The sequence below is a fragment of the Oryzias melastigma genome, linkage group LG16, assembly GCF_002922805.2.
Source record: "Oryzias melastigma strain HK-1 linkage group LG16, ASM292280v2, whole genome shotgun sequence".
NCBI lineage: Eukaryota > Metazoa > Chordata > Actinopteri > Beloniformes > Adrianichthyidae > Oryzias > Oryzias melastigma.
Window position 1 is genome coordinate 4,512,821 of NC_050527.1, and position 15,224 is coordinate 4,528,044.

General features: G+C 40.3%; 1 protein-coding gene across 1 annotated transcript in view; it reads right to left on the reverse strand.

Moving 5' to 3' along the window:
* bcl3 (BCL3 transcription coactivator) overlaps positions 1 to 12,593 on the reverse strand; it is a 26,747-nt gene extending 14,154 nt beyond the window's left edge. The window contains exons 1-2 of the mRNA XM_024267675.2: positions 10,209 to 12,593; positions 9,367 to 9,484 (exon numbers count right to left, since the gene is read on the reverse strand). Coding sequence (XP_024123443.1) covers positions 9,367 to 9,484; positions 10,209 to 10,671 — 581 coding nt within the window. The 5' untranslated portion in view covers positions 10,672 to 12,593. The remainder of the gene's footprint in view (positions 1 to 9,366; positions 9,485 to 10,208) is intronic.
* Positions 12,594 to 15,224: the final 2,631 nt, after the last annotated feature.

Genomic DNA, 15,224 nt, shown 5'->3' on the forward strand with positions numbered 1-15,224 from the left:
TTAGATGACCGATCCATGCAACGTACCAACTATGGGTTGATGATATGCATTTTTTGATCAACATTTTGAATTTTTAGCTATTTATCTTACCTATATCTGAAACTGGAGTAACTATAAAGTTCTGTAGAATTTTAAAGTATTTCACTCATTCCCTTCTGTATTTCAGCATGGCCGGTTGGACTGTGGACCAAACAAGGCCTGTTGAGGCTTGGTTCAATATAAACTGTATACAGCTATAATATAAATGGACCGTTCATCTGAACTCTGTCGTTCATTCTCTTCTTGGTCAACACATTCTCATTCCCAACTCGTCACATATTGACGTTTGGTTAAGGATCCCTCCGCATCAAAAACTGGCGTTTTGGGTGTCCCCAATCTGTCATTTTTTTGACATGCTGGCTGTTCCCATTAAATCATGGGTCCCCAACCTCCGGGCCGCGACCTGAAACTGGTCCAGTACCGAGACACAGAGTGCACCAGTACCCCAACCCGGCACCGGAGCCTGTACCAGACGCGGTGCTGGACACGAATTAGTACCAGGTGCAAACCAGGCTCGGACATGAACCGGTACCGGGTTAGGGAACAGGTACCGGGTTAGGGTTATGGTAATGACCGCGTTCTTAGGACCAGTCTGCACGCTGCACCACATCCGGTACTGCGTCTGGTACCACGTACGAATGGTTGTGGACACTTGATTTTACGAACAGCCAGCACATCAAAAAATGACAAGTTGGGGACACCCAAACCGTCAAAAAGTGAAATGGAGCGGACTTGAACCAAACTTTAATATGTGACGAGTGAGGAGTGAGAATGTGTTGTCTTGGTTGTGACATCGAACTTGAGTGGGTTAGAGTTTGTTGTAAATCAGTAGAGACAAAGTCTACATGTCCATAATTATTCCATTTCCACCATGGCTGTACAAGTGTGACTCACGGGACATTTATCTCAAACCCTTATCACAACTGAAGAGGAAACCACTACCTGTGGTCTGTATGTGAGGCATAAGAACAAACAGAGGCCAGAGTTCAGGACAAGGAAGAGCAAGAACCTGAGCACAGGGCAGGGTAGGGCAGAAACCAGCATATAGGGTTGGGTTTTTTTTACATTTTTTCTCTCACACCATCAGAACATGCAACTTCCAGTAAGAGCCAGATTTGTTTTATGTCACTTCCTGTTGTCATTGAAAGGAGACCATTAATGCTCCTCTATCTTGATCTATGAGTTCTAAACTGTTGCTGTAAAGCTGAACAGTTTTCTCAAGGGGCTTTCTGCAGGTTTGCACAGTCAGCTTCCAGTGGAATAGACAGAGACATACATACAGCTTAACTGTGAGACAGGAAATGGTGACATTTCTTCAGAATAACTTTAAAAGTACTAAGGCAAAATATTTAAGTCAGAAAATAAGTTCTGAAAGTAATGAATGCATTTGCAGCACTTCCTCTCAGTGGTGTGCTAATTAGTCACTGATCTATTAAAAAAAATGATGTTTCTTCTGTGCTCATTTTCATTTGAAGTAGAAATGTTCATCATCACTCTAACCCTAAAAAATGTATTTTTCAGAATCATAAACAAGACCCTGCTGAGTCTAACCTTTAAAATTTCTCATATATGCATGCATCCATACATGCATTGTTCTTGCCAAAAAGTGAGCTTAGCTCCACATCATTAGGATGAAAGTAAAATGTTGCTTTTTCAGAGCACATTGGAAGTGTAATTGAAAAAAAAAAAAAAAAAAAAGTAGATGATTAGCTCCCGGCATCAGAACGAAAAGCAGAACTTCATATGTCAAAGGAGACACGGTTCTTTCCTCAGATGATCCTTGTTCCTGTAACTGAGCTCACCAACATAAAAAAAGATAAAGACCCTGTTGTGTTTATTGCAAATTACAAAACAACCAAAAGTTATGATCTAAACTCCTTGGAGACCAATGTAGCAATGTTCATCTAAGATTTGAATAGGGCTCACTGACTCCAAAGGACATAGTTGTGAGAAGTTCTATTCTGGTTAACACAAACATCAACTACACTTTGTTTAAGTAAACAAACACTGAATCTGAGCTAAACTCCCATTCAAAAACTGAATCTTACCCAGCTGACTGGATCTGAGCCTGAAGTCATCCTATCTCTCTTGCTACACCCTTTTCTATCTACTTCCATCTCGCTCTCCTTTCTCTAAAGATGAAACTTTACCGTTTCTTGTTCCTGGAAGTGGGGTAGACCACAGCCTGAGATAAACCCGGGCAGAGCAGCACTGACGCAGGCTGGAGTACCGTACCTGCTGCATTACAGTCAGCCCCACTGTATGTGTGTATGTGAGACAGAGAGAAAGGAGGTGAAGAGCGAGGACGCCTGAGAAAAAAGTCAGTATGTTTTGTGGTATCCTGTTGAGGATGAGAGTGCAGCCAGACTGATCAGAATAAATCTAAAACACCGAGATGTGTGTGAACCAGCTGAGCAGTGAGGTGATTGCTGGTTTTTCTCAAGAGTAAACAAAAGGGAAGCTGCCAGTCTGTTAACAAGAAATGATGACTTACTCTGCTGAGTGCATCACAAACCACGAGCCAACTTCCAGAACCAACAATTTTCGTGTGGGAAATCAGTTTCTGCAAACTTGGATGATCATGCTGCCTGCTGAGATTTAGGTCACTGTACTTCTGTATTCAGAACTCTGTGGATCTGTAGATTAGACGACTCCTGCATACAACAACTAAAGAAATACTAATATTTCATGACATTTTGTACATCAACCCTGCAGAGGTGATGGTAAAAGACATGTACTTATACTTTGAAGAGGTCCAAAGGGCTTTGCAGTCTCAGTCCTATTTACCCAAGTGCACAAAAATTCAGGCTCTGTTAGCAAACATTGTGTCAACTTTTAATTACTAGGAGTGATGTTGAGTTCAGTGACTTGCCCAAGGACACTTTGACACAAATAGATGGGAACCTGCAATCCTCCAATCAAAGGTCAACCGCCCTACCTCTGCTATTCTTCATACATTTTCCTTTTAGGTCTAATACATCTGGATCAGGTTGTATTGCTGAACAATCTCCCTTTCCTCGTAGCTTTAATACTGGAGCTTTAGCTTCAGTGTTGACATTTTTTCGACTATCCCTTTAACTCGTCAACCGTTTACACGAGTTACATTAATCAGCCAATTCTGTTGTGGAGAAAATCGGCTTTGTATCGGTATGCAACACTTAACTGACGTAAAGCTGATATGAAAAGCTAATTTTCTCTGCACCAGAATCAACTGATTCACATTGATTGCATAAACGGTTTTATCAAAGAGCAGGTGTTATTTAGGCAACATCAATGTTAAAGGGTTAAAGACTCACATGTATGATGTGCTTAGAGGCTGATGAAAAGGTAGCCATGTGGGTGCTTCTTCAATAGTAAGTCATTTATCTTCAATTTTGTTGAGGCAGAAAAGCCAGACGTTTAAATATTCAGGATTTTAAGCCATCTGAAATAAATACAGGTAGGTCGTGGTGCAGTGGTAGAGCAATCAACCTCTGATTGGAGGATTGCAGGTTTGCCCATGTGCTGAAGTGTCCTTGGGCAAGACACTGAACCCAACCTTGCCTCTGGTGGAAGGTTGGCGCCAGTGTTCAGCAGCAGAGCCACCATCAATGTGTGGACTGTGACCTTAAAGCGCTTTGGGCCTTTAAGGAAAGTAGAAAAGCGCTATAAAAGTATACGCCATTTACCAAAAACAACTTGAAGTACCAAATGGCGAGGTTCTTCAAATGACCACAAAATGGCTAGCTTTGGAAAGGATCCATTCCCATCTGAACCCCATCTTAAAACTCCCCCTTTCAGCCAAAAATTAACGCAAGCGTAGCCTGGTTAGAGATACTTTTTCAATGTATAGTGTTTTAGTTTCTATTTATGCAAACAGTTTGGGAGTGGAGGGTTATTGGAGCTCAAAAGTGGTTATAAGTTTATAGATGGTATCAGCTAAACAGTGAAATTTGAGTTTTCATGCATGGTTAAAGAAATTGATTGGAAAATATGTACATTGGAGCCTTTGACAATAAACAACAACACTGTGAAGGTCTACATCATTCAAAGGCCATTCTTTACTCAGTTGTTACCTGTATAGTTGTGTGGTTAGGTGCTGGCAGCCATTTTTAACCATTTCTAGAAATAATCTAGAAAGAATTTCAAACATTATGATTAATTTGAGGTTCATTTTAGGAAGATATTGCAGTTGTCACTAAGATTTACTTGTGATTTCTTCAAATCTGTGGCAGAAATGTCAAACTGATAGACGTCAATTCCTTGAATGAACTATTGCTAAAGTATGACTTCACTTCTGTTTTATTTTTAGTCCATTACTCACTGAGTTTACACATATTTTTACATGACATGTTAAAACCTCACGGTGTGCAACTTGACCTCATTTTAAAAAATGGGCAGTCTATGCCCTGGACCGGCTCAGTAGCAGATCAGGTTTTCTTGCCTCACGTCAGTACTTTGACTATCAAAATATAGAACTAGCTCAAACTCTCACTAGCTTTGAGCCAGTGCTGGAGCAGATGGAAAAGAAAAGAGGTGCACAAGATGTCTTTTTATGGGGAAGGGGATCTGTGGAGCCAAGAGGCCACTTCAGGAACTGCACTATGGGAGAACCTCAAAACCAGGAATATTCTATTTTTTACAATTGAGTAGATATTACGTATTTGCAGAAATTAAACCTTTTGAGCAGTGGTAGGGCTAGAACATTTTATACGGGGAAGCAAATGAGAACACCAGAGTGGAGGGCCATTACAACTGAGGGGTTAAAAAAATAAATGTAAAATTAATTTAATTTGTATTTAAGCATTTGCAATGCTCAAAGAAGATTCATTCATTGGTGTCATTATTAGTTCATGTTTAACAGATGTTACATTTGCAAAATCAGAGTTAAAAAAAGGTTACACCTTTAAAGAAGTAATACCAGCATGTTAAATTATACTAGGTAAAATTTTAAACCAAACTAATACTGAGATAATCAAATAGTCACAAATAACTTGAATAAAGGACACTTGACATGTGGTAAATTAAAGATTTTAAGAAGTAATTTAACAAATATACTCTGCTGAAGGTATTCCCACTGTGATTTATGTGTTACAGCAATACATATCCTTGTCAATTCAATTTTAAAATAAACACAAATAAATACATCTCTATTGTTTAGCATTACGTCATGAGGTCAATTTACACTATTAAAATCTTGGTGTACATCAATGTTATGTTACCATACTGCCTGCAAGCATGAAAGAATCTGTTGGTAAATGAAGTTGCCACATCTGCACATCTCACAAGTGTGTGTGTACTTGTGTGGCTGCAAGAGAGAAGGAGAGAGAGAGAGCGATCAAGCCGATAGAAAGAAAGCGGTAAATGAGGAAGTGGGGAACGGATGTTTGGGTTTTTTTGAGCCCATTCATTTAAAAACACAGAGAAGAAAAAAGACACACAGACACCTGAGAATAACCACAATCATCTTATAAACTGAGATCGCACTGGTTTTCCAGAAACTCAGGGGGCTCATTGACGCAAGAGCGAGCATGAGCACCATCACTTACATCCTTGCATACACGCACAAGCTCACACACTTTCACATGAGCGAGTAGTGCACAGGATAAAGATAAAAGGGCAAGAGGAGATGAGAATGTTTCTCGACCCAGAATTGACAGATTTGAGCTGGAGGCAGTTCAAAACTAACTAAAGTCATATATATTCATAAACTCTTTTGTACTAAATCTGAAAACTTACATAACATACTTGTAAAATTGATATTTAATATTATCATGTAAAAAAAAATAGACTGAACACAAGATCAACAGAGAAGAGAAAAGAAGTATTTATCAGTGATGTTTCAGTGCAGAAATATGGGACTAAAAACAGCTGCGGCATGTCACGGGACTCATGGCTCTGGCAAATGTTGGTCATCACGGGTTTGTTTTGAGTGGATGCAAATCAAGATGATACTTTATGAAACTGCAGCATTATAGTGTCATCCCATTCTTGGACAGGCTTTGTTCTCTGTCACATGACTGCGTGAGTGGGCTCCTGTGCTCTCTGTGCTGTCAGTTTTTCACTTTACTTAGTGTGTGGGTGGAAAGATGAACTTTCACACAGACTAGGTAACCATGCGTTCAAGTTTTGGTATTTGCATTCATGTGCTCTGGAGTACCATTGTCCTGTGGGTGGTATAGGCCCCTTTTCAACAGATAATACACGTAACAACGCAACACACATTTTACCCTTACATCCAAAGGCAACACACTCACTACAAAGAAAATATATGAAACAAAAGTGAAAATTTAGCCTAAATGACCAAGGAGTTACTGACTCTACCTGTTCTCTGTGTAAGCTAAGTTGAGTCATTGAGACCATAACAAATAAACTGAGGTGATACTCCAAAGATTTCACATCCAGATTGAGCAATATCAAAACTTTTATGAGATCAGATGGTTCTGTGTTTAGACTAGTCTTGATACTGGAAAATGAATCACTATGCTTTCATCTCACAAATATAATGGTGCATCATCTCAGAAAGTGCTGCTAACAGTAGGGAGGGAACGTGACTGGTTATAAGAACATCCTAAAGAGATAGAGTCACCACACTGAAACAAACCATGTGACAACAGGATCTGTTTATGATAGCCTGAGTGAAAACAGTCTGTCCACATATTCAAGTTAAAGACCCACTTCAATGAAAATTATATTTTTAACGTGCTCTTGTGGCATTTTTGTCATTATGGACGACATATAGGACAGCCATGGTGCAGAGGTTGGCCGGTCGACCTCTGATCAAAAGATCGCAGGTTTAGGTAAACCCACATTGCTCCTGGTGGTTATATGTTAAGATCTTTTTGCCAGCAGAGATGCCATCAGTGTGTGAAGGTGTGAATGCTATTGTTTCTGCAAAGCACTTTGGGCCTTCTAAGAGTGGAAAAGTGCTATATAAGTATACACAATTTACTATATTTAAAGAAAATTAAGATTAAAATTGCAATTCTGAGTATTGGCAGATAGGAGCTGGACTGGTAAACGGGGTGGTGGTTCCCCTTTTTAAGAAGGGGGACCGAGGGGGTGTTCCAACTATTGGGGAATCACACTCATCAGCCCCCCTAGGAAAGTCTGTGCTAGGGTCACGTAGAAGAAAGTTATTCCGATAGTCGAACCTCAAACCCAAGAACAGTGTGGTTTCCGTCCAGGTACGGTGGGGGTGTTCTACACCCTCTTTATGGTGTTGTAGGGTTTGTTGGAGTTTGTTCATCCAGTCCTTATGTGTTTTGTGGATTTGGAAAAGGAGTTCGACTGCGCCCCTGTGGTGTCCTGTGGAGGGTGCTCTAAGAGTATGGAGTCCAAGGGGCCTTACAAAGGGCTGTCCGTTCTCTGTATGACCACAGTAAGAGTTTGGTTCACATAGCCGGCAGAAACTCAGACCTGTTACCGGTATATGTTGTACTCAGACCGGTTCTGTTCAAAGTTTTTATTGGTCAGAATTTCTAGGCACAGCAAGGGGCCAGAGGGGATTTGGTTTGGGGACAACAGGTTTTCCTCTCTGCTCTTTGCAGATGATGTTGTCCTGTTGGCTTCATCGAGCCAGGACCTCCAGCATGTATTGGAACGGTTTGCAGCCGAGTCTGAAGCGGCTGGGATGAGGGTCAGCACCGCTAAGTCTGAGGCCATGGTTCTCGACCGGAGAAAGGTAGTTTGTATTCTTTCAGTGGGTGGAGTGCTGCTCAGGTGGAGGAGTTTAAATATCTTAGGGTCTTGTTCACGAGTGAGGGAAGATCAGAGCGTGAGATTGACATGTGGATTGGAGCAGTGTCCGTCATTATACAGCCGCTGTACCGGTCCGTTGTGGTGAATAGAGAACTGAGCCAGAGAGCAAAGCTTTCAATTTTCTAGCCAATCTTCCTTCCAGTATTCACCTATGGTCATGAGGTCTGGGTCACGACCAAAAGAATGAGATCCCGAATACAAGCAGCTGAAATGAGCTTCTTCCATAGGGTGGCTGGGCGCTCCCTTAGTGATAGGGTGAGAAGCTCGCACACCCAGATAGAGCTTGGAGTAGAGTCGCTGCTCCTCCACATTCAGATTACCCAGCTAAGGTGGCTTGGGCATGTGGTCCTGGATGCCTCCCTGGAGAGGTATTTTGGGCATGTCCCACTGGGCAGAGGCCCTGGGGAAGAGCTTGTACACGCTGGAGAGACTATGTCTCTCAGCTTCCCTGGGAACACTTTGGGGTCCCCCAGAGGAGCTGGAGGAAGTGGCCGGCAAGAGGGAGGTCTAGGCATATTTGCTTGGACAAAAAATGTCTGGAAAAACCTCATAAATGTGACATAAAAACTACTATGGAAAGTCACAAGCTCCCTAATCTGCTTCATTTTTGATGCATCCACTTGTAGACGGCTAGATTCATGAATGTCTTTGTTTTCTTCGTCCGAGCTGGCATGTGGGTCAAAATTGTACAGCTGGATAGCTCCAATAATGCTCACCATTTTTGTTACACCGGTAATGTTTGGTTGGGGTTGTGAGGGGCTGTAAGCTAACAGGAAAGAGAGTAAACAAGGGGATGATGGGAAATGAAACGAGACTTAATCTGTGTCAACAGTCCTCTCTACAACTCTGAGGTGAATGTCTAATGAACTACTGCAAAAATGCCCTAGAAAATGACAGTTTTTTTTTTTTAATTTTGGCTAAAAATGGCATAACCACAATTAAAAGACCACTGCGTTTTTAAAATAGACCAAAAGATGATTGGACTGGGACTTTAAAACATAATATTCATAAACAATTGACTCATTATTCAATAAACCCCAATGGACACTTATTGTATGATTAAACTAGATCAATTTCTTCATCAGCATTATTCCTTTCAGTTTCCTATTTGGCCAAATCTTAATCCAGTTGCTCTGACATATGTGGATTCTGTTGCATAAAGGCATTGAGGAATATGACAATGTAGCTAGTTTACTTCTTGCACATAAAATAAATTTGCCTCAAAGACTAGACAATATAGTACAGACAAGCTCCAACCACATTTTTGCACACATAACCAGCATGCAGGTCACCCCGATGCTTTCCAGACAAACCTGGTTTGTTTGTATGAATGCAGACACTCTATGTAATTACTACAGCATGCTTCTGAAGAGAAAATTAACATAAAAAATGAATCATTATTCACTTAAAACCCAACTTTTTTAGCTTGTGTTTAATCAGGTTATTTAATCAATTTCATTTAACTGAAGACAGCAATTCTGGTACAAAAATGTATGCGGTGGATGAAACATGATAAGGACATCAGTGACTTGGGAGTTTGCCCAAATTCACTATGCCAAAGAGGCATTTTTAAACAGATCAACATACGTGTCTCCATCTTCATCTTGATGAGTAGCCAGAGAAAGTCTAGCCAGCAAGTCTTCGGGCGGATAAGTGGGTGGGTAGGGCGGCTCTGGGACTGGAGGAAGGTAGTAAACTGGATGAACTGGGAGGAAAGACAGACAGAAAAGAGGAAAAGACAGTAAACATAAAACTCAATCACATAGGGGGCCAAAATCTAAAACACACCTAACTTCTTAACACAGCTATGAATAAAACAGGCAAGAATATTATTCCAAAATAAATCAACTTAAAACTTAAATAACTTTGAATATTCATAAAAAAATATATTTTGCCAACATTTTACTCATTAGAAATCAGGTGGACTATTAATAACAATAAAAAAATATATATATAATTCCCTGGAGGGCCGGATCCGGCCCCTGGGCCTTGACCTTTACACATGTGCTATAGGGAAACAGGGTTATTATTTTTTTCTTTTTGTATTAGGGAAGCATGAAAGTTCATGTTAAGATGCACATGTGAGTCTTGAGTTATGAGTTGACCCACTACGCCACTTGTGTCAGTGATGAGGCTGAGTGAATCCTGCAGAAAGGCTGACTGGACACTTTCATTGTGGCAGCAGCTGCTGCTTCAAACATGACTGCTGTATTTGCGGTTGCTTGTGTTGTGACACATTAAGAAAAGTCATAATTTGAAGGGAAATTGATGCACTTGACATTTTCAGTATCAAAAGTGTCCATCGTGGCATTACGCTAAAATTTGAATATTTTGATTTTGTTTATGACTGATCAACAATCCTAATCAACATGATTTATTGATAGAAGGAAAATGATACAATTCTGCAAAAAGTTAAATTGAAGACTTACCACAATTAACAGGTGGCAAAATGCACCATGACAATCTGTCTGGGAGTTTGGGAGTTATTGGTGCAACTCCAACCCTGCTTTTTCCCAAACCACTCTCCCGAGATGGCAAATTCGTGAGTTCCGTGGGAGAGGTGCGGTCAGGGTTTACCGCGGGGGCCGGTGGCGGCTCCTCGCTCTTTGGCTCTGCAGGAATCGGGCGTTTCCTCAAGGGAAGCTTAGAGGTAGGTGAGTCCGTCGGGCGTTTGCGAGGCGCGCTCCTGCTCTGGGAGTCCGCGCTGCCCGTCCCGGTGCTTGCAGGAGGCGACGGGGAGCCGCTCGTCACCCGCGCGTCCCCGACGCAAAGAGCGCAGTCCTGATCCTTGGATCCCGCGTTTGTGCGCCGCCGCGCTGATGTTGTCAAATCCAGCGGTGCCGTGGCAGCCAGCTGGTGGTCGCCGTTCATGGTCATAACCACCCTTGGCATCAATAGAAAAAGTCTCGGATAAGCAACAACGTAAAAAAATGAGGCTTATTTGTTTTAGAAAGTAACGTCAGAAATACGCAAATCCTCCAAAAAACAAAAATGGATCAAAACACATCATTTCGTTCTTTTCACGTCATTCAGATAAGCGATCAAGTTCACAGACGGATGCAAACGTGAAGAAGCAGCAGAAAGTTTGGAGTCCAAACACACACACACGCGTATCCCAGCGCACCTAGAGCGCAGCTGCGCCAGCGCTCATCTGGTCGAATGAACGCCACTTTGACACTTCTCGGTACTTTCGCTTTAAACCGAAACACAAGCGATCGAAGCACCTAATCAAACCGACCGAGACAGGAAAAGAGGTGAAGGCTGCGACCGAATAGTGATCTTTTTTTGCATTTCCGCCTTGTCTGACAGTTAGTATTTTGAAAACCAGATCAAAACACCTAACCTTGAATTTCTCTAGAAGCTCAATGAGATAAAACAGCAGCAGCAGCAGCACCCCAAGGAGAAAGGTGACACCTGTGAATCACGGGCCAGCTCCAAGGAAATGTAGGGAAACTCTGCTGTACTGTACACACAAAAACACAAAACAGAAAGTATATATTTTTTTAATTGTCCAGTTAATTGGGAACTGCTGTCAAATAAAGTCCTAATTGCATCACAACGTTAATGCTCCTTTGAAAACTATCCAACTAAAGCATTGCTGACACGTCCTTTATGAAAAATAACACAAAAAACACACAAGTTCTAACATAAAATATATTTTAATCAATCAATCAATTTATTATCTGTGTAGCACTTATAAGAGCAGAGGAAACCAAAGTGTTGGACATAAAATCAAATAAAAATAACAATATAATACAATAAAGAAACAATAAATCAAAACAATAAAAGCTATAAGACAATAAAACAATAAAATGATCAAGCTGGCCCACTAGATCTGCTCATTGGAGTTAAAAGTCTGACTTTATAAGACTTCAAAGAAAAAGGGAGAAATTTTAAGGCCATTATTTTTTTTTTTTTTTTTACTTGAGAAGTCAGTGTTATCACATCGTGATTTCAGTTATAAACATGCACCATAATAATACTTCCACTCCTCTGTTTGTGTGTTGTGATATATGCAGCTATCTGACCAGCAGAGGCCCTAATTTCACTTTTATTTTGCAGTAAGTCCCACACCCAGTTTTTGAGCCCCTCATAATCCTCAGCAGGAGTAAATTGAGGCTCTTTAATATTAAGGAAACCATCAAGAGAAGAATGGGAAAAGTAAAAGATGGATTCCACTTCATCTCAGGAGCAGTTATAAAAAGCCCCGTGTGTGGGCGTGCTACCTGATCACACACTTTAATCACTATCCTGCATGCACACACATGAGATTTCGCAAACACCCAAAACTGTCTTTAATGGGATCGCACCCCACCCCCAGCAAAGGACTTGATTACCAGGGTCAATTTGGGACTTTCCTCTTTCCACTGAAGTGTGGAGTGGGCAACGGAAAGTCAAGCTCAGTGACTAAAGTCCCTAAAACACCCTAACATTGCACAAACACGTTCTGCAGCTGCACTCAAGCACTCTGGTTTAATCTGGAGTCAGGTATCTTTGGTTCCTCTAAAGTACTGGTTTAGTCAGCCATCCCAGTCCAGAAGATCCATTTGATACACCTGTACTTTATGGAGATCACCGGATCTGTGTCTGCAGATGACAAGATGATTCCTGCCTAACATTTCTGGAACCAGAGAAAGCACCTTTTTGTTCAATCTCAGGTTTGAGGATTAACACAAAAACTGCTAAAACAAAGCCCTCTAGTGTAAGAATAGCAAAATATCTGAAAATACATCAAGGAACAAACTTCTGACATGCTAGATCAGTGACACTTGGTTCTAGTGAAGAGGAAGAATAACTCCTTCAACATCTGCTCCTTCTCACTAATTAAGAAAAAAAATGTGATTTCTGAAAATGTGAATGCACTTTAATTTAGTTAGAATGATCTTAAGAGTTTGAAACAATGAGACTGTGAATCAGGCTGAGTATTGTTTATACAGTGTCTCCCCCTTGTGGATGTCCATGAGTTTTGGATTTCTCATGTATATTTTTATTTCAGCAAAATCAACATAATAAATATAGTTTGCACATGGTATACAATGCATAGAAGAATCAATGGAACAGCTCAGCTCTATATGATGTTGCTGTAGTGTGGAGCTTGGATTAAAAGTGTGTTGTGGCTCCGACAGTAGAAAGGACAGAGTACAGGAAGAGATGAGGCTGTAATGATTGTTAGTGCCAGCTCACTGGTTTGTGAGGTGGAATCTCTGGAGTATGGTGAGGGCAAACTCTATGATGCTTTCTGTTGACCTCTCTACAGCTGTTTCTTGGCAGGAAAAGTCCACAAAACTGACTCAACAACTGCAGCTCTTACAGCGGAAGGGACATAAATCTCTTTAAGGTCTGAGATGATCCTGCATTGCTGTTTCTGAAATAGAAATGCATGGATGTGGTGGGTTGCAGCACTGTTGCAATATCTACCAAACACATCACACCTCAAATCTTCCTACAGCTACTTAGACACTTTCTTTCCTACACTATCTGTTGTACTCAAAGACCTCTGTCATCTCTGCTCCCTGCGACCTCATCGTTCTACTTGAATTCCTCTCCTTTACATACAGATACTTTGTATTTCTGTGACTAACCATCACACATTTTCATTTCCAAAGCAAACATCCGCCTCTAGATGTTCCTCCACAAGGTCCCAATATAGATCACTATGTCATCTGCAAACGTCACGGTCCACAGAGATTCCTGCCTAACCTCATCTGTCAGTCTGTCCATCACCACACCAACAAAGAAGGGCCTCAAAACTGATCCTTGGTGCGGTTCCACCTCTACCCTGAACTCCTGTCACATCTCACCGTTGTCATACATCTCTCATACATGTCCCGAGTAGCTCCAATATACTTCTAGCCACTTCTTCTACTGTATTTTCTGAAGTATAAGTCGCAAAAGTAAAAAATGTTTAATCAAGAAGAAGAAAACCAGTCGCTTTGGAGTATACGTCACACTTTTGGGAAAAAAAGTCTGACGTTTCAGAACAAATCCGCCCAGCGTAGCTAAAATAAAATAAATAAATAAAAACAAGAATACTAATCTTTTGATGTGAATAAAAACATATCAAAGTTTAAGAGGAAAACAATCAGAATCTCTTCCAAGTTTGTTTTGGATGACACTTCTTCTGCCACTGTCAGTAGCAAATACACTTATATGACACAGTTCATTGTATACATTTTTTACATATTTTTTATACTTTATATCGTATTTTATATTATGTTCTGTATTTTTTATGCCAATTTCTTTGCACTGAAACGGTTGCTGCAATTTCATTGTCCTTGTGATAATGACAATAAAGGTTCATCTATCCATCTTATACTCAGATGTAGCTCCCTCTAGTGGTTGTTAGATGAAACAACCACTAAAGGACAACCAGTGTTTACTGGGAAAATACCAAAAAATTAGCCTATTTAAATCTAAAAAAACACACACAAATAAGTTGTTCCTGAGAATAAGTCGCACACCTGGTTAAACTATGAAAAAAAATGCGACTTTTACTCCGGAAAGTACCGTACTTTGTGCTCTTTGAAAATTCCCTAGGTTAACGGATCTCCAAAGTTCTCCTTCCATCATTCCTTCTCACTTCTGGAACCTGCTCTTGCTCATCCTATAAGGAGAAAACATGATCACTTTTGCCTATAGCTGTCCAGCTTTCTGGTAAAACCTTCTGATTCCCCCAAACCTGTTTTTATTCCTTCCTAAAAACACACATAACTTTTCCTTTTTCAGCTTCCACCACTTGCTCCTCTGATCTGACCTTCCTTTTCTAAAAACATTTTTATCTATCTCACCAGAGTCATCGTACACACACCCATCCTATGATGTCCGTCTCCCAAGCAATGACTTTGCAGTTCCAGATCTCTTTGAGATTAGTTTGAGGTTAGCTTCTATTCTTAGCTTCTATACTAACTCTTAACAAAAAATAAATAAAATAAAAATTCTTGATAAATCTTACAATTAAGTTTAGTTATCAGAATCTTAATTATCCCAAACACATCATCAAAAAAGAGACACATGTCTAAATTAAACTATAATACATTCATTAACACCATGAATTAACACATCCATCGTATCATCAAAGAAGAACTTTTTTTTTATCCTCGAGATCATGTGCTTATAAGGGAAGACATCTCCAGTATTAAAAAAGAAAACAATAGGAAATGTTTGCAGGTATATGAGAGGACGAAGGTCCTTTCTGTAACAGTTTGGTCATACTACCTACAATCAGTGTGTGAATAAAGTCCAGGAAGCCAGGCGGTCTTAAAAAAACAAACAAACAACAAAAAAAAAACAACATACTAGCAATGAAGCACAGAGGAGGAAATATCATGCTATGGGGATGATGTAATGAGGGACAAACTTCAGCAGAAGAAGTCACAATAAAAATAAAAGAAATGAATGAATGAATAAATTAAACATATACATTTATGAACTAAAAAGGTAATATT